This window comes from Prunus mume, linkage group LG2 (genome assembly GCF_029339155.1).
Source record: "Prunus mume cultivar Tortuosa linkage group LG2, ASM2933915v1, whole genome shotgun sequence".
Lineage (NCBI taxonomy): Eukaryota > Viridiplantae > Streptophyta > Magnoliopsida > Rosales > Rosaceae > Prunus > Prunus mume.
Genome location: NC_142699.1, coordinates 20,840,452 through 20,863,002, shown reverse-complemented (window position 1 = coordinate 20,863,002; position 22,551 = coordinate 20,840,452). Strand labels below are relative to the sequence as shown.

At 39.0% G+C, this 22,551-nt stretch overlaps 3 protein-coding genes and 1 pseudogene across 3 annotated transcripts; 2 read left to right on the top strand and 2 right to left on the bottom strand.

Moving 5' to 3' along the window:
* Positions 1-31: 31 nt before the first annotated feature.
* Positions 32-2,409, bottom strand: LOC103321651 (Protein kinase superfamily protein). The gene has a single exon (XM_008223483.3). It carries the CDS (start codon positions 2,264-2,266, stop codon positions 323-325), a length of 1,944 nt encoding a protein of 647 aa, XP_008221705.2. The 5' UTR covers positions 2,267-2,409; the 3' UTR covers positions 32-322.
* Positions 2,410-4,482: 2,073 nt separating this feature from the next.
* LOC103321649 (uncharacterized) lies at positions 4,483-8,542 on the top strand. The gene is made up of 4 exons (XM_008223481.3): positions 4,483-5,479; positions 7,094-7,693; positions 7,792-8,083; positions 8,180-8,542. The coding sequence occupies exons 1-4, from the start codon at positions 4,862-4,864 to the stop codon at positions 8,212-8,214; spliced, it is 1,545 nt and encodes a 514-aa protein (XP_008221703.2). The 5' UTR covers positions 4,483-4,861; the 3' UTR covers positions 8,215-8,542.
* A 220-nt stretch (positions 8,543-8,762) lies between these two features.
* Positions 8,763-10,679, bottom strand: LOC103321650 (pentatricopeptide repeat-containing protein At1g59720, chloroplastic/mitochondrial). The gene is given in 2 exon segments (XM_008223482.3): positions 8,763-9,045; positions 9,048-10,679. Coding segments are annotated over 2 exon segments (1,776 nt in total). The 5' UTR covers positions 10,615-10,679; the 3' UTR covers positions 8,763-8,836.
* A 3,967-nt stretch (positions 10,680-14,646) lies between these two features.
* Positions 14,647-17,047, top strand: LOC103321706 (uncharacterized; annotated as a pseudogene).
* The last annotated feature ends 5,504 nt before the right edge of the window (positions 17,048-22,551 follow it).

Genomic DNA, 22,551 nt, shown 5'->3' with positions numbered 1-22,551 from the left:
AGTGAGATGAGCACTTGGGTTTGCGCAAGCATGAACAAAACGCCGAACTTCGATTTTGAATATTGGAATTTATAATACACTGTAAAAGCCATAAACTGGAAAAAAAAAAAAAAAAAAACACAGTTCTTAAAGTAACCAAACAGATATATCTATTCACATTCTATCTAGTCCACAGTCTTTTTCTGCGACACAAAAACCTTCTTCTGAGAGCTGAGATGAGACACAACACAAACACTCTCTCTCCCTTTCACTTTCGCTTGTCAGTCAAACCCCGCACATGTGCATCTGACCCCACACACGTACACCCACCCATCAAATCAAATCAGCCTTTCGCCACCTCATCACCAGTCAAATTCGAACTCGAAGCCCGGCTCATCCCACGTGTACGGCTCCTGATACGCTTCAGCTCCTCTACTACTTCCCTGGCATCTGGACGGTCGTCCTTATCCGCCGCCACGCACCTGAACGCCAGCTCAGCTGCCACATCAACGCCGTCGATCACATTTCCATCGACTATCAAAACCGGGTCGACCACCTGATGGAGCAGACCCATCTGGATCTTGGACACCACCAAATCAGCCAACGCCAGCTCCCTCTTGTCCCTCCTCTGGTCCACCGCTCTCAACCCGGATATCAGCTCCAGCAGCACCACCCCGAAGCTGTACACGTCACTCTTGTCCGTCAACCGGAACGACCGGTGGTAATCCGGGTCCAAGTACCCGGGCGTCCCTTGCGGGCCTGTCCAGACATACCCGGACGTAGACGACGACGTTTCGGGAAACACTAATAGCCTGGACAGCCCAAAATCCCCAACTTTGATCCTCATGTCTTTCTCCACGAATATATTCGACGACGTTATGTCTCTGTGCACCACCGGAGGCACCACCGAGAAATGCAAGTACTCCATAACCATAGCCGTTTGCAGAGCAATGTCGACCCTCACCTGCCACGTCAGAGACCCTTTACGGTACAAGCTCTTCGGGCCGTGAAGGTGGTCGGCGAGAGTTCCATTAGGGACGTAATCGTAGACCAGAACAAGGCCTCTTGGATCGCTGCAATAGCCGTGGAGTTTGACCAGGTTTGGGTGGTCAATCGAAGAGAGTATCAAGATTTCGTTGCAGAAGCACTTGTTGGAAAAGGCTCGACCAGAGGCGGCGCCATGGTGGGGCTTGTGGAGATACTTCACGGCCACGACCCGCCCATCGTAGAGCTGACCCAGATACACTGACCCGAACCCGCCGTCTCCGATTTTGCGCTTCGGGTCGAACCGGTTGGTGGAGGATTCGAGCTCTTCGTATGTGAAGACTGGTGGGAGAAGACTAGCCGAGCGGTGGCGATGGAGGAACAAGGTTGTTGGGTCTTCTTCTGTGGCAGAGGAGCTTAATCTTCTGGACCTGAAAATGGCTATAAAGACTGAGACAATGATTAGGAAACAAGCCAATGTGAATACAGAGGACAAGATGGCGATTCGATTGGGGCTGTCTTTGCTAATCCATGGTGGTGAAAAGCGAGGCCTGGGGTGAAAACAGAGGAATTGCTTCTCTGGGTCAGAGGAATTGAAGCCACAGAAGCCATTGTTGGCCTGACAATCTCTGCAGCTGGAAAAGTAAGAGTCTTGAGCTTCGTCCCACTCGAGCTCGATTCCCCATTTGAGGAAATTGTCGAGAAAGCCCAAGACATCGCCTTGGCAGCCCTGCGCTGTAACAGGGCGGTTTGGAGATCCACAGTCATGGAGAAGCTTGAGTGGGTTTTTGATGAGCTTGCATTCCCAAGGACAATGGCTGCAGTTGGGAAGAGTTGGAGGGGAGCAAGGTTTGAGAACGGAGAGCCGAGAACAAGAAGCGTCGGAGATTCGGAAAGGCGAGGCAGAGAGGTTGATGGAGCGGTCGGGGATGGAGAGAAAGTGAGGGAACGAGCAGTTTGTGTCGGCTGATTTTGTAAGTGAGCTTGTTGAGTTGGTGATGTGAGGGGAGAGAACAAGTGAGGTGGAGTTGGGTTCGTAGCGAAGGAGAGAGAAAGAGAAGTTATTGATGGTGATGGTGGAATGAGGAGCAGAGCATTTGATTTGAAAGGAAGGGTGGCCACAACCGGGTAAAGAAGAGAAAGGAAAGGGAGGTGGTGAAGTGAATGGTGGACATGAAAATGTGGAGGAGGAGGAGGCCTCTGGTTTTGAAGAACATGAGTGGGTGGCTGTGGAAACTGAGAAGATGGTCAGTAGGAGGAAGACAAGGGCTGCTGAGAGAGTGGTTGAGTTTGGTGGAGGCATGGATGGGAATGGGAATTGGAATGTGGTGAATGAGAGAGTGTAAAGAGTGTAGTTTTAGAAGTCATGAAAAGATAAAAATGAGATCTCGAAATGAATTGAATCTGATGTAGAGGAGGGAGGAGGAGCACGTGAAGCAAGGTGGAGAGAAGACAAAAAAACTCGAAAGGGGTGGGTGGACGAATGGCGATCGAGGTCTGAGTTGAAATATTTATTTACCTCTTTGTTTCTATTTTCATAGATTTCTTACCTGTTTCTCTTCTTTCCCTTTTCTTTCTTCTATTCTCTTTCAATTGCAGCAGTCATAAATGCTTTTACTTTTTTACTTTTTAGGGTGTAACATCACATTCATACGTACTTTAGCTTTCTGGGTCTGAAATTACTTTGGTAAGCAACTTCTTCTGTATTTTTCCTCCTCCATTATTGAGCTTTAAGGTTGAGGTTGAGGTCTTTCCCTGTCAGCATATATTCGTTGAGTAATCAATTATAAGTTTTTTGGTCGGAGATTAATGAATTAATGAATTAATAAGAAAATATAATATAGATAGTTATATTTCATAAAAATATGACTTATTATCTGATTTTGTTTTTAATTTTAATATAAAAAAATATGAATTTACTATATTATATTTATTTAATTAATAATTTTAATTTTTAATATTTGAATTAACTAAGAATATTTTTTAATATTTTTAATATTTTATCATTTTTCATCTTTTGCTTTATATATAGATTATGAGGTTAGATATATAAAAAATAAAATAAAAATGTGACATTGTTTGTTTTCTTATTGCTTGTGTTGACTGGGGGCATGCGAAAGCATTTGACAAACTAGGGAGGGTGAAAACATAGAATAGCCTTTTCTCTTTTCTTTTTTCTTTATTTTAAAATTATAGTGGTAAGGGGCCCCAAGACCAGAATGAGCATGGAAATTATAAAAAGCTCGTCGATTTGTGGGAAATAATATAAAAACAATTATCTTCTGTACTTGGTTACATGCAGCCGTGCAGTAGCAGAGCATAGGGGTCTCCGCTTTCAACATCAAGCAAGCTTAAATCTTTTTTTTTTTTTATAGCTTTTTTGCCCTCGCTACTGTTTTGTCGAAGTTAAGGCCGCAAGCCCAGATGTATGAATTGATGTTGTCTTGAAGACCCAGCGACACCAATGCATGGCCCATGAAAAACGTCTTTGTGGATTGGGACAGCTGAGCTCAAGAATTCTATCGTAGTGAGGAAATGAGGTCCTATCTCTTAATTGTTGAATCAAATTAATTAATTAATTTAATTTATTAATTTATTAATTTGATATAACAATTAAGAGATATGACATTATCTAATGACCTTAAATAAGACCCTCATTATAGAATAACTCAAGCTGAGCTTCAATTTGTTTTGTGCTTTGTCTACAACTTTTTTATTTATTTTATTTTTAAATTGGTGCTATCATTCAGAGTCGCAATCGGTTTGACCTTGTACGCTCACGCTTGGTGTTGTATGTATTGTATTTTACTGAAATTGTCACTGCGACAATCAGGGACCTAATAAAACCAACGAGTTTTAGCATGAGAGTGGCCAATTTTGCGTAAAATAAAATAAATACGAGAAAGATAATTAAGTGATATTCTATATATATATATATATATATATTTTGTAGAGTACGCCGGCCTAAAACCGTTTCATCCTGGTTTGATATTAAAATATATTTAAGTAGTTTAAATTATCGCTTGTATAAAAAAGAACAATATATTGGATATCGTTATTTCCAGTTAAAACATGTAGGTTCATAACCTCTCAAGTGACAAATTTAAGAGGATTTTCACTCACTTAATACATTAATTGTATTTGTTTCTAGAGACGAAGAAATTCATTCATGAATTGGTGCATGTAAATCAATCCCCCTTTTTTATTCCTTTTTCTTTTTTTTTGTGGCGGAGGTAATTCAGTCTTTGTTTGACAGAGAGAATTAGAAGCAAAAGGGCATGTACCATCGGTCCACTAACATGAGCTTCTAGACGACACGACAACACCCTTAGACGCGTTACCATGACTCATGTATCACGAGCATGCCAAGACAAATCATCCAATGGTCAATTCTGCATCCCCCTATTTAGTCACGGAGAAATACTTGGTTGCAACACGAATAATATTATTTTATTATTTTCAACAATCAAATTATGTCAAACGTTTCTATTTAGCATAACATAATTAGTCATAAATAACAAAACAGTGGTATTCGTGTTTAATGTAAATTTTTCTGCAAGTCACGAGCTGCCACAAAACCCCCATATGTATTCTTGGACTCAATTAATTTGTTTCCACCAGGAAACTTCATCATCTTCCTCAGTCAATTAACAAAGTCCCAGATCGTCATTTCCTTCTCATCTTCTGCTCTCGCCATCATGCCAATTTATAATATTATTATGACTTCATCGTCAATGTATGAACAAGTTTAATACCAACAAGCAATTTCCAAACAAACCAACCTTTTCCAAATCACCTCAATTTCTCCATTTTTTTATTCTTACTAAAATCCCACAACTATAATCAATTTCAATCATCTTCATCACTCTCAACTTGATCATTGATCTTGATCATCACCATGGAGTTCTTCAACACCGCCAAGGCCGTGAAGCTCCGCAGCCACCTCGACAAGTACCTCGTCGCCGACGACAACCAAGAGTCCGTGCGCCAGAGCCGAAACGGCGCCTCCCGAAAAGCCCGCTGGACAGTCGAACTCGTCGACAACAAATCCCACGTCGTCCGCCTCAAGAGCTGTCACGGCCTCTACCTCTCCGCCGCCGAACACCCCTTCCTCCTCGGCATGACAGGCAGAAAAGTGCTCCAGGCGGAAGCCGACAAGAGCATGGACTTCAAGTTCGAGTGGGAACCCATACGCGATGGCTTTCAGCTCAAGCTTCGGACGTGGTGCGGCAAGTACTTGCGCGCCAACGGTGGGCCGCCGCCATGGAGGAACGCCGTCACTCACGACGACCCTACCACGGCCTCCACCCAGAACTGGATTTTGTGGGACGTCATCGAAGCCGAGGTCCCGGCTTCCGAGTATCTCACGGATTTTTTACTGTCGCAGCAGTCGAGTTTCTCGTCGTTTTCTGATGAGCTTAACGGGTCGGAATACGGGTCGCCCGTTTCTGTTTTTTCGACAAAGTCGCCTAGGCTGCTGTCTCCGACGCCGTCTTCAAATAAACTCGCTAGGCAGGTATGTCTTTAATGTTTATTGTTTTTTTAAAATAATTATATTATTAGTTTGATAATTGAGTAATTAAGAAGCTTCATTTGTTAATTGTGATTAATTGTTGATTGATTCTGCAAAGGCAAGGTAGTAGAGGAGAACAATTTCTCTACTTCCATTTCATTGCACCTTTTTCCTTATTTTTCTCCATGTGTTACTTATCAGGATATGAGAAAGAGAATTAGATAAGGAAACAAAAATAGGGAAGTTTTTCTCGTGGCAGAGGCTTAGAGGCTTTGAGGTTTTGTGTTTGGATTAAATTGTGGTCATGATTTTAGGCATGCAAAAAGTTTGACAAGCAAGCGGTGTATTGATATCTGGCGACTAGACATAATGTTTGATTGATTAATTGGGTATGCATGTACACTTCTAAATGTGTAAGTAAGGAATCTATAAAGTATAATAAACTTTATTTTGCTCACCACTTTAATTCAAGATGTATGCTAATTACTCTTCTTAATATTTAACACGTGTCATAAACATAATTATAGTTATATAAATCAAAGCAAAAGTTAACTATAATTATATCTATGTACACGTCAAATATTAAGAAGAGTGATGAGCATAAACTTCGAGTTAAAGTAGTGAGCAAAAATATCACACGCCAATTCCTTTTGCGAGTGGGAGCTTGGTGTTGATTTATTATGATAAGAAAGTAGAAAGAAAACGACCTGCTTCATTTTAATCTTCACATATATAATATGAATCTTACTTTGTGGTTGCAAATGAAAAGGTTAACACAAAATGTGGGAATTGTGTATTCTAGAAGCAAAAAGATGGAAGCTATCGAATTTGCCTTTTGTTAGTAAAATATTGTTTCCAGGTTGCAATTTTTCATATCTTTAGTTTGTTTGTTTGTTTAATTACAATATTGCAGATTGATCTTTGTCTCCTTATTTGGCTGGTTATTAGAGATATTTTTGTATGCAAACTGCACACCAACCCTTACGCACTACAACTTAATGGGCACAGAGAGTGGACACAAAAACCGCACTACTTTAAAACAAACACAAGACATTTTGGTCATAAAAAACATCATTGATTGGATTTCATCATTTTGAACTTGTATGTAGTTATACATCTTTGTCATATCTTTGCACTACTATAATGGGAGTGGACCATTCTACCCTCATCTGCAAACACGTAATCACTAGTTGTTATCAAAGCTATAAATACACAGAAAAGCAAGGTAGTACTAGTAGATAGATCATACCTGTTTTCAGTTGTGGTGATTTTGACATATGAAACAAACAAATTTAAATAAATTAATAAGCAATTAATGGGCTCGGCCCAGGCCCATGCATGCAGTGGGCCCATCATGGCCTCCCACACGGAACCTACTGCGAAGAAACCAGGCCACGTAAGTGCCACGTACACAGAACCGCGTTGTACTAACTCGGCTGTGTGAAGGCGCTGACTAGCCTTTGTCGTAGCTCACAAGCAATACAAATACAAATGCAAGGATAAGGATTTCTCATCCACTTGCGTGTCTCAATCCGAAACTGAAAAATCCTAATTAGATTCAATATTTTTCCTTCTCTGAGTTAAAATCTTCAACTCTATTTTTTCTGTTCCGATCAGACCAATTCGAACAAGTTCAGAATCGGCATGAACCTCTTCCAAAACGCCAAGGCGGTGCGCCTCCGCAGCCACCACGACAAGTACCTCCTAGCCGAGGAGGACGAAGAGTCCGTGACCCAAGACCGAAACGGGTCATCCAAGAAGGCCCGATGGACCGTCGAGTTCGTACCCGAATCCGATACCATCATCCGCCTCAAGAGCTGCTTCGGCAAGTACCTCACCGCCTCCAACCAGCCCTACCTGCTCGGCATGACCGGCCGGAAAGTTCTCCAGACTCTGCCCCGGCGGCTCGACTCCTCGGTGGAGTGGGAGCCCATCAGAGAAGGCACCCAGGTCCGGCTCCGGACCCGGTACGGCAACTTCCTCCGAGCCAATGGGGGCCTGCCTCCGTGGCGCAACTCGGTGACCCACGACATTCCTCACAGAACCGCCACTCAAGATTGGGTTTTGTGGGATGTGGATATCGTCGAGATTCATATTCAGTCTCCGGTGCATAAACCTTCGGCCCCACAGCCTCTTCCCCATTCCGATTCCCTGGAATTCGATTCCAGCTCCCCCTCTGCTCTTTCGATGAAATCCGACCATTTTTCCAGACAAGAGGTCTGTTTAAGAATTGGGATTTTCTATTTTCTTCCTTAAATCTTTAAAGTTGAAATCTTTCGAATTTTGAGTAATTTTTTTTCATGTTGGTGTTGCAGTCGAGTGATTCTTATGCGGAGTCGCCACCAAAGTCTGAGGGGAGGACGATATATTACCATATAGCTGAAGATAATGGTGATGTGGACGATGAAGCAGCGCAGGGTTACTCTATGACCTTCAAAGGAAATGGGGTTGATGAGTTGACTCGTAAACTGGAGGAAGAGACAGGAATTGAGGGTCTGATTGTGTGTGCTCGAAGCCCTTTGAATCGCCAGCTCTTTCCCCTTCGCTTGCAGCTTCCCCCAAACAATGTCACTATGCAGGTTGTTCTGGTGCAGTCAAGTTCAAAAGGTGAGCCTTTTATTAGTTTCTAGCTTGTTAACGTAATCTGTTTTCGGACTTGGATTGGTTTCCTGATTTGTTTTGTTTTACATTTTGATGCATCAGTTGGGCAATCTCTTGCAAAACAAGGTTTATTATAGGAGGAGGGAGGTATCAAATGGAAATCAAAGTTTTGGTCAGGCTACTGCGTCTTCTGTACATATCGATTAAGACTTGTTTGTATGTTAAAGCTTAAAAGGATTTGAATCAACGATAATGGGGGAAGCCCTTTCTTTAGTTGATGTCGTTGGCTGTGGTGGAAGGACGTATGTTGTTGTTGGCTATGGTGGAAGGACATATGCTAACGTTGTTGCCTTGAAATGTATGAATTCATGGCTTTGTTCCTCCTCCTGCTGCCAGTTCTTCCTGTAACAATTATTTGTGGATTTAATCATTTATTTATTTATTTACGTATTTTGGTAGCTTAAACGTGTGCTACTTTGAAATCTGATGAACATGATTTACCCCACGCAAGACTTTTCTCCCGCTTTAAACGCAGGTAATATAGAGACCTAATGGGAAACAGGTGAAGATTCGCTGACCTCAAACCAAACCCACTAGCTAATTTCTTTTTTAATTATTGTTTAAAACGTCACTTATTCTCTCACAACGTGCGAAGGCCAAAGATAAGCCTCCTGCCTGAAAAATGTCGACGAAATGTTGGCAAATAGCCTTTTTCTATACATTTGCTGACTCGTGATACAATCATACAACAGTGAAAAGTTACCAACAATCCATACAAGAGCAGATGCCATCTCTGAATTGATGAAATCGAGCACGATCTCTCATGATAATCTCCACGTTGAATATTTTAGAGATCAATTTGGTTACCTTATGGCAGTCATTGCATATCCTCAGGTTCTTGAATATGCGTACAGGCACGCCAGGGTTCAAGCTCAAGAGCCCAAAGGCAATGGCTATTCTCTCACTAGGTCATGACCCATTACTTCAAGCCTTTCTTTAACCACATCCAGAACCCTATATATTTCTCTACTGCGAGGGTGAGATGTGTCCCCTGCAAAAAATTCATGGGTAACACCATCTATCTCTATCAAACTACAGCCGGGCTCTTTCGCTACACCGTCATCTGTCATTAGTTTTCTAATCGATCCAACGTCGTTCCAACGGCTAGCTGAAGCATATACTCTTGACAGAAGCACGTAAACACCACTAGAAACACCTCCTTGGCCTCCTGTAGACTCGAGGATCTGCCTGGCCACTTCTTCACTTAGCTCAACACTAGCATGCTGCTTACTACATGCATCAAGAAGACTCCTCCATATTACAATGTCGGGTTTCATGGGCATTGTTGTCACCAAATTCAAAGCTTCGTCGATGAAGCCGGCACGTGCCAAGAGATCGGCTAGGCATCCGTAGTGTTCTAATCGGGGTTCAATCCTGTACTTGTTTACCATCAGATCGAAAAACTTGCGTCCTTCGTTTACCATGCCTCTGTGATTACATGCACTCAGAACACCAACAAATGTGATAGAATTGGGCGCAAAGGTCTCCTTTTTAACCAAACGTTCAAAATATTTCAAGGCAGCCTCAGCTTGACCATGCATGGCAAATCCTAGAATCATATAATTCCATGTAGTTACATCATGTTTAGGCATTCTGTCGAAGACTTGCTGAGCAATTTCCAAGGATCCACATTTGCAATACATATCAATCAACGAAGAGTTTATCAAAACATCGTTAGCCAGACCACCATCACACTTCCTCAACACATAAGCATGAGCCCACATCCCAAAATACAAAGCACCCAAACCAGCACAAGCATTTATAATGCTCTGCATTGTATACCCATCGGGCTCAAACTTCTTCTGCATTTCACCAAACAGTTTCAGCGCAGTCTCAAACTCGCCAGCCCGAACAAACGAATCAATCATAACATTCCAGGACACAACGCTTCTTTCGCGCATTTTCTCAAACACCTTCTTCGCCAATTCCAAACGCCCACAAGAAGCGTACAAATGAATCAAACTGTTGTTAATATAAACATCCGAATCAAACCCAAGTTTAACAGCGTTGGCATGCGCTTGTTTCCCTTCGGACAAGGCAAACAAGTATGCACAAGCTCTAAGAACAAAAGGGAACGTATATTGATCGGGCATAGCAACCCCTTCAGCTAACATTCTACAGTAAAGCAACATGGCCTGCTCTTCGCGCTGAGAGCTTCGTGCGCAGGCCCTGAGGAGAGTGTTCCACATGAACGAATTAGGGTTCTCAATCTGATTGAAAACCCGAAACGCGTAGTTGAGATCGGCGAGCGAAGAGAAATGGAGGATTCGGCTATGGAGGAAGAGGGTGTGTGGGTTTGTGGTCGATGTGGCGCGCAATGTGTGAGCGTGTATCTGCTTGAGCTGAGACATGTCCGTACACTCGTTCAACAGGTGGAGAAGATGGGTGTGGAGGTGGGTGCGTGAGTCCCCATTATTGGAGCTGTGAAGAGGGATATGATGATGAGGAAGTGGGGTTGGTGTGATTGCCAGGACCATTGCCACGCTGCCAAATCTTTGCAACGCCGTGAGAGATCATGAGCAGATTGTTATTTTATCTTTTATGAAAAAAATCACCTATATATTTTTTGTCATGTGAATATGAAAATATCTATATATTTTATTATGCATATGAATATTATATGTATTTCTTTGTCAATTATTAAATTTAAATTACTGTTTACCATTGGGCAGTAATTTTTATGGATAAAGTGAACAATCCAGATTGGCATTGCTTTGATGTGAAAATAATCTCTGTCATATTTGCTGTGAGAGAAATCAATTTAGCGTTTGGTAAATTTTTTGTTAAAAGTGTTGTTAATACAATAATCAGTTTCTAGGTGTTCGGTAAATTTTTTGTCATGTGAATATGAAAATATCTACATATTTTATTATGCATATGAATATTATATGTATTTCTTTGCCAATTATTAAATTTAAATTACTGTTTACCATTGGGCAGTAATTTTTTTGGGTAAAGTGATATTCTAACAATCCAGTTTGGCATTACTTTGATGTGAAAATAATCTCTGTCATATTTGTTGTGAGAGAAATCAGTTTAGTGTTTGGTAAACTTTTTGTTAAAAATGTTGTTAATACAATAAACAGTTTTTAAGTGTTCGGTAAATTTTTTTTTTTTTTTTTTTTTTTGTGAAAGTGTTGTGAGCGGTATATAATGATTAAAAATGATATTATGTTAAAATGATTTTTTTTGTTCAAGTGTTTGATAAAAGGGAAAGCATTTTCACTTCCACTATATATATATATATATATTGTATAAAATATGTTTCCATCACACCCTAAAATTTATTTTAATTATAAAACTAGCCTCTCGGACGCGCTTCTGCACCTGGAAGAGGCTTTTAAAAAAAAAAACTTTATTTTATTTTAAAATTAAAAAAAGATAATGGATAGTTGTGTTCCATAAAAATAGAATTCATTATTATTATTATTATTTTAATTTTTTTAATATGAAAAAGTGTGAATTTACTATATTATTCTCATTTAATTAATAATTTCAATTCTTAATGTTTGGATTAACCAATGTCATTTTCTGGTATTTTGAATGTTTCATCATTCTCTGCATTTTGCTTTATATATATAGATATAGATAAATAAAGTATTATGTTGAAAATTAAATATTTGTATCCAAATGCTCTAAACTAATGTTTTAAGTTAAATACAATATATTCCATTAAAAATAAATATTCTATCAATAATTGTAACATCCCAGTCCTAAATAAATTTTTAATTATTAATTTACTCAGGTAAAAGACTGTTTTGTCTTTAGAATATTTTATTAGTATAAGAGTTGACTTTTGATTTGGGAAGGAATTTGGGAATTTCAGTTGTACCGTTGTATAGAGCACGATGAAACGAGTCTGTAGACACGTAGTAAGCTCAAATCGGAGTTGTAACGAAGAAGTGACGATCAAAAGAAGTTCAGTGGCATAATCGTAAATATCTCGAAGTTCAGTTTTTTTAAAACCCAGAATTTCTGCATTCTGGGTAGTTCGACCAGCCGACTTGAGGAAGGGATTTCTCTTAGCTCCGACCACCAATTCAAGCAAGACTGGTGTCAAACGAACCACCTCACTTCCCTCTTTCATCCCACCATCCCGACTCGATCCGCTTTCTTGGTCGCAAAACGGTGGCGGTTTGGACAATTTTGAAGGAATTTCACAAAGCTCGTTCGGACCCCTCCGGCCACCGTTTCACGAGGTAGGAATTTATCAATTTTGAGCCTAGGTAGTTCGATTTTCGAATTGGGTTTCAGCCGGTTTTGGGATTGCGATTTCGGCCACTTCCGGCCATTTTCTGGGTATGTCCAAGAACAAAAGTGGCTCCAATTGATGTCCATAACCTAGGGTAGGAAGCTTGGCCCTTGATTTTGAGATTTTCCGGTGAGCGGTATCGCTTTGGACACCCATGTGTGGACAGAGTGGTTCAGCTACATTCAGTCCTAAATTGATCTCCTAGTTACTATGAGCGCGTAGGTGTGCTCGGATTCTAATCTGGATACCGTTTGAGCATCGAACTGATTTTGCCTATTGTGCAATTTCCGGGTTCGATAGGTTCGAACTGTTGGATCACAGCCAATTTCTTATATATCGATCTAGGTAATTCCAGGATCATATAGGATTCGACGGATTGTAAAATGGAGTCCCAAACAATCTGGAAATGCCAACCCTAGGGCTAGGTATATAGTAACCGTCCGATCATGTGATCGTGAGTAATCTGACCGTCCGATCGAGACTGAACTCTCGGGACATGTGTCCTAGGCTTATTGGGACCTTTAGGGACTCCTGGATTTGTGATAGGTGATAGTGGACCCCACGCGGGTCTCGTGGACCTAGTTTGGGAAGGCTGACCACTTTGTGGACTAAGAGTCTTCCGAGGTAGTTTATGGCGTACCCCCTTTATTTCCGTCAATTCCTGATATCCGTCAATTCCTAATAATCCGTCAATTCCGATATTCCGTCAATTCCCGTGGCAGGTCTCGGTGACACAAGGTTAACCCAACTCGCAAACTAGCAGGATTGGGACCGTAGTTAGCATGATCCGCAAACTAGTAGGTCTCGGAGACACACTTCAATCCGAAGTCGCAAGCACCACAGTTCAGCGTCTCAAACTCGTGGGGCATAAACTGTCTCAAGGCAACTGGGGGGTACCCTCCCGATGGGTTTGAAAATCATAATCTGTTATTTACATAAACTTTCAATAAATTAGTTCTCAACTGAACTTAAAATATAACTATATATATACCAAAATCTTATAAAGACCAAAAGCTATAATCCTTCCTTTTCAACCACTGAAAATATGTATCAAATACTTAGCTAATTTGCTAGCCATATTAATCTCTGATTAGCATATCATTCCAATATTGTATTTATAATCTTACAATGCAACTAACCATATTAATATATAAGTAGATGATAAATGAACAGATAATTAAATACTTATACTCTTCACATCTGAGCACAATAAATAAATAACTTCCAAACTTCTGGCCCGAACTCCTACCCTAGGTAAAACACCCTATTTGGAACCATTTTTGTTCTTGGACCAAGGCCAAAAACCAACTGGAACTAGCCAAAATCGTCGGCAACAATATGGGTATATGGGACAATATGTAAAACTTCAAAATTGATCTGCAATACCTACATAAATGGATAGAGCACCAAGAGTCAGTGGCGGAACTATGCAGGCGCAAGGAGGTGCGCCTGCACCTCCGGTGGCCGGAAATAGCCATTACAGACGATGGAGTTGCACCTGCTTCAGACTGCGATGCACACAACGTGCTCGATGAAATGCGCAAACCACTGCTGGGAGTTCTTTGGTGCGCATGCATCGCGCGAGGGTTCTTTTTTTTTTAACGAAGCTTGGCCAAAACAACGTTGTTTTGGACCATTTAATATGCTGCCTTTTTTTTTTTGAAAAACCTGGCCAAAACGACGTCGTTTTGGACTAGGGTTTTGAAATTAAAAAAAAACAAAGGGAAACGACGTGGGCTTTTTGTGGGCTTTTGAAAAAGGGCTTCTATTTCCTTACTTAATTGGGTTTTAATTGAAAGTTCTCTTTATACAATTGGGTTTTGAGAATTCCTTAATTAAATAGAGTTGGGAATTCATTAATTAAGTAGAATTGGGAATTCTCTTTATAAAAGACCAATAACATCACCTAATTTCATCAAAGTGTGTGTGCATCACAAGAATCTTGCAATTTTTTTCTTCTTGAGTACGCCAATCCAAAGTAAGTTGAATGCTTTTTTTTTTCCTTGAGCAAACACCAATTTTGTTTATTCTTTTTATAATAATTTTTTTTTCTTATTTAGCTCTCTCTATATTAGGAAGATCAGTAGCAAACTCGAGGAGAAAGAGGCTACGTGACACGTTATTCGAGGTATAATTAATTTTTATTTATTTATTTAATTGATAATTTGATAATTATTTATTTATTTATTTGATAAATTATAGTCAATTAGTCATAATAATAGATATAAAACCCTTATTTTGTTTCAATTGTACAGTTATGGAACGGTACTTTCAGAGAAAGAGTTTAAATCTTCCTTCAAATAATCTGGGTAGTTTAAATCCTCCTTCGAATCATCTGTCTAGTTCCAACCCTCCTTCAAATAATCCGGCTAGTTCCAACCCTCCTTCAAATAATCCGGCTAGTTCAAATCAACCTTCAAATAATCCGCCTACTGAGTTGGATGAAATATTAGCTAATCTTCCTGCAGACCCTGGCCTTAGACCTCCAATGACTTATTATAATCCCAATTTTCGAGAACAAATCCGAAGAGCCTATCTGCAAAGGGGTCCTTGTCAGCCTAAAAGCCAAAACAATATGCCTCAAACACTTATGGGGGAGAGTAATCGACGTTTTCCTGTGAAATGGTTTGATTCATTTGTTTGGTTAGAGTATAGTAAAGAGAAAGATGCTGCATTTTGTCTTCATTGTTATCTTTTTAAATGCGACTTTGATAAACAAGGAAAGGTTGGAAGCGATGTCTTCACTGAGAAAGGGTTTAAAAATTGGAGGAAGGGACTTGAGAATTTTAGGGACCATGTTGGACAAGTTGGAAGCCTTCACAATAAAGCTACACAACATTGTACAGATTTAATGAATCAGAAGCAACACGTTGAAACCATTGTGATCAAGCAGACAGACCAAGCTCGTGTTAATTATCGCATTCTATTAACTGCCGCACTTGATTGCACTAGATATTTATTACGACAAGGTCTTCCTTTTCGTGGTCATGATGAAAGTGAAACATCTAGCAATAAGGGTAATTATGTGGAGCTTTTGCAATTTCTTGCCGATCATGATGAGAAAGTTCGTGCCGTTATGTTTGAGAATGCTCCAGGGAATCTCAAGTATATTGCTCCTAACATTCAAAAAGAACTTGTCAATTCTTGTGCTGTTGAAACCATTGATGCAATTATTAGGGATATAGACGATGCATTCTTTTCTATATTGGTAGATGAATCACGTGATGTTTCAATAAGAGAGCAAATGGCGGTGGTGTTGCGTTATGTGAACAAAAAAGGGCAAGTTATTGAAAGGTTTGTGGGTGTCCAATATGTCTCTGATACGACTAGTAGCAAATTGAAAGAGGCAATTGAGCAGTTGATTTCTTCAACAAATTTGAGCATGTCCAGACTACGAGGACAGGGGTATGATGGTGCTAGTAATATGAGAGGTGAGCTCAATGGTCTTAAAACACAGATTTTAAGAGAATATCCTCAAGGCATATTATGTCCATTGTTTTGCACATCAACTACAACTAGCTCTTGTAGCCGTGGCATTATTGGAGGGTAAGCGTCGTGATGCACTTAGAGAGCAACAACAAAAAGATATTATGAAAGCTCTTGAAATTGATGATCTTGAAACAGGGCAAGGGTTAAATCAAGAGACTACTCTCAAACGTCCTTGTGATACACGTTGGAACTCACATTATGATACTTTACTGAGTATTAATACTATGTTTCACCCCGTGGTGAAGGTGCTTGAATGGATTGTTGATGATGTCAACCAAGATAATTTAGGTGAAGCAAATAGGTTATTGAAAGAAATACAAACTTTTGACTTTGTGTTTCACCTATATTTGATGAGATTTATATTGGGAATCACAAATGATTTGTCAAAGGCATTACAAAAGAAAGATCAAGATATTGTGAATGCAATGATGTTAGTCCAAAGATGTAAGCAAAAGCTACAATCTATGAGGGATGATGACTTTGATGATCTGCTTGGCAAAGTATCAATATTTTGTGGCAACAATGATATTGATGTTCCTAACATGGATGATTTATTTGTACCACAAGGGAGATCACGTCGTAAAGCTCAGAAAATCACAAAGCACCATTATTATCGTGTGGACCTATTTCTTACTATCATTGATAAGCAACTAGTGGAATTGAATAATCGCTTCACTGAGATAAATACTGAATTGCTTCTTTGTATGACATGTTTGAGTCCGGCTTATAATTTTGCAGCTTTTGACAAACAAAAAATACTTCGTTTTGCTCAATTTTACCCTCAAGAATTTAATGACCGAGACCTCATGAAGCTTGAAGATCAACTTGGGCTTTATATTGTTGATATGTAGAGCAGCACTGTGTTTTCACCATTGAAAGGAATTACTGATCTGGCAGAAAAATTTGTGAATATAGGAAGGAGTAGAATATACAACTATGTATATTTACTTCTTACATTGGCTTTAGTTTTACCCATTGCAATAGCTTCAGTTGAGAGAGCTTTTTCAGCTATGAATATTGTGAAAACACCATTGCGTAACAAAATAGGGAATCAATGGTTGAGTGATAGCTTGGTTGTTTACATTGAGAAATATGTTTTTTCTTGTATTAGTAATATAAATATAATGCGACGTTTTCAAGATATGAAATCTCGTCGGCAACAATTGTAGGGTAATTATAATGATATTTTTTTAATGTATTATGAATAACATTAGTATTGTTTAAATTATAAGGATGTTTAGTTATTTTTTTTTTTTTTGGGGAGCTCTTAGCTTTTGAAAATTGCACCTCTGCTGAAAAATTCCTGGATCCGCCGCTGCCAAGAGTAGATGAATTTTCATACCTTACTCGACAGATTCCGTGGTCGGGGTTGTCGGAAAATGCAAAAATACCGCCGAAAAAAGCCTAACCATTTCTTAGCTTCGATTGGAGCTCATCCTTAGCCAATCGGATCGGGTCATATGTGGGTTTTATAGAGAAGGATGAGATGAACACTTTTCGTGAAGGTGGCATGGCCATCCAGTGAACGATAACGTCGATTTTGTGGCTTGGAAGTCGAACAGTCATTGTTGCTACAGTGATGCTGAAAACCAAGAAGAAAAAATGGCTGAAGCTGCTGTGGGAGGAAGAAGGAGAGAGAAAATAAAAATAGTTCGGGTACTGTAGCGGATATCGTGGCCATAAGAAATTTTAAAATTTCATTTACGTCCTTTTGTTTCTAGCCCTTTTCTCTTTCGTTACAACTCGGAATTGGGCGTGCCACATGTCTACGAACTCATGTGTCGAGCTCTACGCAATAGTACCACCCAAATCCTCAAATTCCTTCCCGGTAAAAAAAAATTAATTTTAAACCTAATAAAATATTCTAAGGGTATAATTATTTTTTATTAAAATAAATTAATAATTAAATATTAATTAAGGATAGGGTTGTTACAATCTACCCCCTTATAAAAATTTCGTCCTCGAAATTTCATACTTGTCGCTCGAAGAGGTGAGGGTACTAAACCCTCATCTACTCCTCGAGTCCCCCAATAATCTCTTCCATAACTTGCATGTCTGGAACTTAACTTCACATATTTCCTGGCTACCCACTTAATAAAGCTTCAATTGAAGGGTCTTTCAACTTTAAAACATTCCAAAACTTGCCTTTAAAACATGAATATCACCAAAATGAAAACTTAAATGTCAGAACCCAAGTACCTATCCTGACATTTACTTATTGTTAAGGACTATAGTTTCCCCCTTCAACCACATCCTGGTGAAACCAAATTCAGAACCTGTTGCGTTTTAAAGATGAGGGGTTAAGTAAATGACCAGTGTGAGAAAAATTATAGATTATACAATCAAATCGTATTTCAATCGAAAAGGGTATTGGTTCATATTATGAACATCCCCCTTATGCAGTACTACACATCCCCGTATACTAAAGCAAAAGCTCGCAGCTCACCCATTTTATGTAACTTATTGATTAACTCCTCCTGACAATTTCGTTGTTGTAATTCCTTTTAGGGAGTGATTTAAACTTTTGAAAGCCTTTAACAATTTTAACTTATCTTAGCGGATTCAATACTTCTGGCTTTTCAGCTTTCCTCTTTCATTACAATTAACCAGCAACATTGCCAACATAATTCTTTAAAAAGAATTCCGGTAATGATCCTTCATCGATTATAATCATCATCCACCTCACCAAGGTTATAAGCAACTTGAACACTGCACGCCTACTGCAGAGAGCACTGTAAGTGTCTTTCCAATCTTCTCTAAATACCCTATGAAATACTCCTTAGGCACCCCTCCAAGATCTAGAGGTGCAATTAAATATCTTGAGAAATTTTGTATTCCTATGTGATTTGCTTACTTTAACTATCTTCAACGATGTGCACCATTTAATCATCTGAAACTGTTGAATCAACATCAACTTTAACCATTGATGGCCTAATCTGGATTGTCTTTGGTGACAACATTTTATAAATTAGGAAAGTTTCCCCTCCTTGTGTTTCTTACTAATGTAATTTCTTTTGAATTAATTCTCCAGGCATGGCAAAGCCAAATCCAATGAATCCAAATTCATCTGTATGAATAAGAGACTTGCCATCTTTGTAGCTAAGATTTCTCGGCTCATTTAAACATTACTCACTGACAATGTCTTCGATCTTTATAGTTGACAATCTACTACTAAGCTCTTTATCTCTGACAACTGAGTGGAAACCTAGCTATGTAGTCAACACACTAGGTACAGTATGCGTGTGCCTGAAATTGTACCTCGCTTTGTGAATTTTTCTGTTAGAGAACTTATAATCTCCTTAAGCATTGTTAACTCTCAATTGGGTTTGCCACGACCCACCGTTGACTATCGTAACCCTGAATTTAAAATCCACTACTTTTCTGGGGTTACGAGCTTACGACACTCCCTAATACAATTTGCGACGTCTCTTACGCAAAAGAGGTATCATTTTACATCGAACGTGCTACTCTGTCTAACTTACGGATGCACACGAGGTGCAAGGTCTGCAGGAAATTAAACCTTGCTCTGATACCAAGTTGATAGGACCCGACCCAAATTCCACTTTGGAATCCGAGCCGAACCCTGTGACTGTTCGACACCTGGCTAATATTGGGCACAAAAGACTAAATTGCCCTTTTAACTGAAATTAAAAGAAATTCAAATGCGACTTCTACCAAAAATTCAGCAGTCTCCTCTGTAACTGGACATTTCCCAAAAATATGTCACCAGTGAAACAAGCATATATGTTTAAATATATATATGTATCACAACTGCTAGCATGTATCGAATTATATACAAAAGAAATTAAGCATCATATCAATTTGGCCTTAGGCTGCAACAAATCAAATAAATTAATATGCTAATAAAATTCATCTCAACTGCCAGAACAACAATAATACATTGGAAATCTCAACCATTGTAACTCGTGGCTGCACCGTGTAACCATAGGTTGCCTACGTACCCTTACTGATTGATCAAGCCACACGTAGTTCTCATTTCCTGTTCCAAGCTTCCTGGCATTACTCACATGACAATATATAATCAACTGAATAAATAAAAGCATTTAGATTCAAGTAATAACACTTGGAAAGCCATAACTATCAATTCCTCGTGACACCATTGGTGACACGTCCTGACCTGTAATCCTCGCTGGACTCAGAGACATCTAGTCAAACTGGTCCGCAATCCTCGCTCCCACAGTCTAGATAACTCTAAGACTCATGAGGCAAAATATACTAGAAAAACTTATGATATTTAATACTATATAAAACAATGAAAGATAAAGATGAATAAACATACTAAAGTAAAATAAGGTGAAATAAAATAAGTTAAAGATTTATAAGTTCCGAAAACCTTTATACTCTTGTATTGAAACTTACCTAAAACATATATATAAATATATATATATCCAACTTTTTCTCGTGACAAAAGTATATCGATTAAGAAAATTATAGTAACTGTATAAAATCCTCAATTTAGTTTAAAAGCATCTCATAACTTAAATCCTCTCCACCTAGGCGTACCCCCTTTATTTCCATCAATTCTTGATATCCGTCAATTCTTGATACTCCGTCAATTCCGATATTTTCGGTTGCTGGCAGTCTCGGTGACACAAGGTCAACCCGAGCCGCATAACCGAGATTCGAGGGCGTCAATCAACCTGATCCAGAATCGGCGGTCTCGAAGACACACTTCAATCCGAGCCGCAACTGGTACCACACGGTTCAGACGCCCCAAACTAGTGGAGCATAAATGCCTCAAGGCAACTAGGGGTACCCTCGCGTGGGTTTGAAAACTATAATATGTTATTTACATAAACTTTCAATAAATTGGTTCTCAACTGAACTTAAAATATATCTATATATATATGATACCAAAAGCTATAATCCTTCCTTTTCAACTACTGAATATATGTATCAAATACTTAGCTAGTTTGCTAGCCATATTAACCTCTTATTAGCATATCATTCTAATATTATATTTATAATCTTACAACACAACTAACCACATGAATATATAAGCAGATGATAAATGAACAGATAATTAAATACTTATACTCTTCACATTTGAACACAATAAATAAATAACTTCCAAACCTATGGCCCAAACTCCTACCCTAGGTAAAACACCCTATTGTAACAACCTGGTCCTTAATTAATATTTAATTATTAATTTATTCTAATAAAAGACAATTATACCCCTAGAATATTTTATTAGGTTTAAAGTTGATTTTTTTGACCGGGAAGGAATTTGAGGATTTGGGTGGTACCATTGCATAGAGCTCGACGATATGAGTTCGTAAACATGCGGCACGCCAATTCTGAGTTGTAACGAAGGAGAAAAGGGCTAGAAACGAAAAGGACGTAAATGGAATTTTAAAATTTCTTATGGCTACAATATCCGCTACAGTACCCGAACTCTTTTTATTTTCTCTCTCTTTCTTCCTCCCACAGCAGCTTCAACCATTTTTCATTCTTAGTTTTTCGACATCACTGTAGCAACACGATTCGACTTTCAAGCCACAAAATCGATGTTATCGTTCACCAGATGGCCATGCCACCTTCACAAAAAGTGTTCATCTCGTCCTCCTCTATAAAACCCACCTAAGACTCGATCCGATTGGCTAAGGATGAGCTCGAATCGAAGCTAAGAAATAGTTAGGCTTTTTCCGGCTGTATATTTGCATTTTCTGGCTACCCCGACCACGGAATCTGTCGAGTAAGGTATGAAAATTCATCTACTCTTCGTGCTCTATCCATTTATGTAGGTATTGAAGATCAATTTTGAAGTTTTACAGATTGTCCCAGATACCCATATTGTTGCTGACGATTTCAGCTAGTTCAAGTTGGTTTTTGGCCTTGGTCCAAGAACAAAAATGGTTCCAAATTAAGAATTGACTGTTATGTTAAGTGTTTTGTTATGTTTGGTTTATGAGTTTACGTTATAGCGTTTTATGTTGATATTGGATATTATTTTGGTATTGGAAGGTTATGAATTATTGGAAGTTATTTATTTATTGTGTTCGGATGTGAAGAGTATGAGTATTTAATTATCTGTTCATTTATCACTTACTTATATATTCATGTGGTTGGTTGTGTTGTAAGATTATAAATATAATATTGGAATGATATGCTAATTAGAGATCAATATGGCCAGCAAACTAGCTAAGTATTTGATACATATATTCAGTGGTTGAAAGGGAAAAATTATAGCTTTTGGTTTTTTTTTTTTTTATATATCAGATTTTGGTATATATATATATATATTAAGTTTAGTTGAGAACCAATTTATTGAAAGTTTATATAAATGACGGGTTATGATTTTCAAACCCATCGTAAGGGTACCCCCCCAGTTGCCTTGAGACAGATTGTTATTTTGATAATGCCTCACGAGTTTTGGGGACGCTGAACCATGTGGTGCCGATTTGGCTCGGATTGAAGTGTTGTCTCCAAGACTTGCGGTTTGCAGATCAGGCTTATTACGGTCCCCGAATCCGGTTTGCAGCTCAGTTGACCTTGTGTCACCGAGACCTGCCGGAATTGACGGAATATCAGGAATTGACGGATATCAGGAATTGACGAAAATAAAGGGGGTATGCCTAGGTGGAGAGGATTTAAGTTCTAAGATGCTTTTAAACTAAATTGAAGATTTTATACAGTTACCACTATTTCT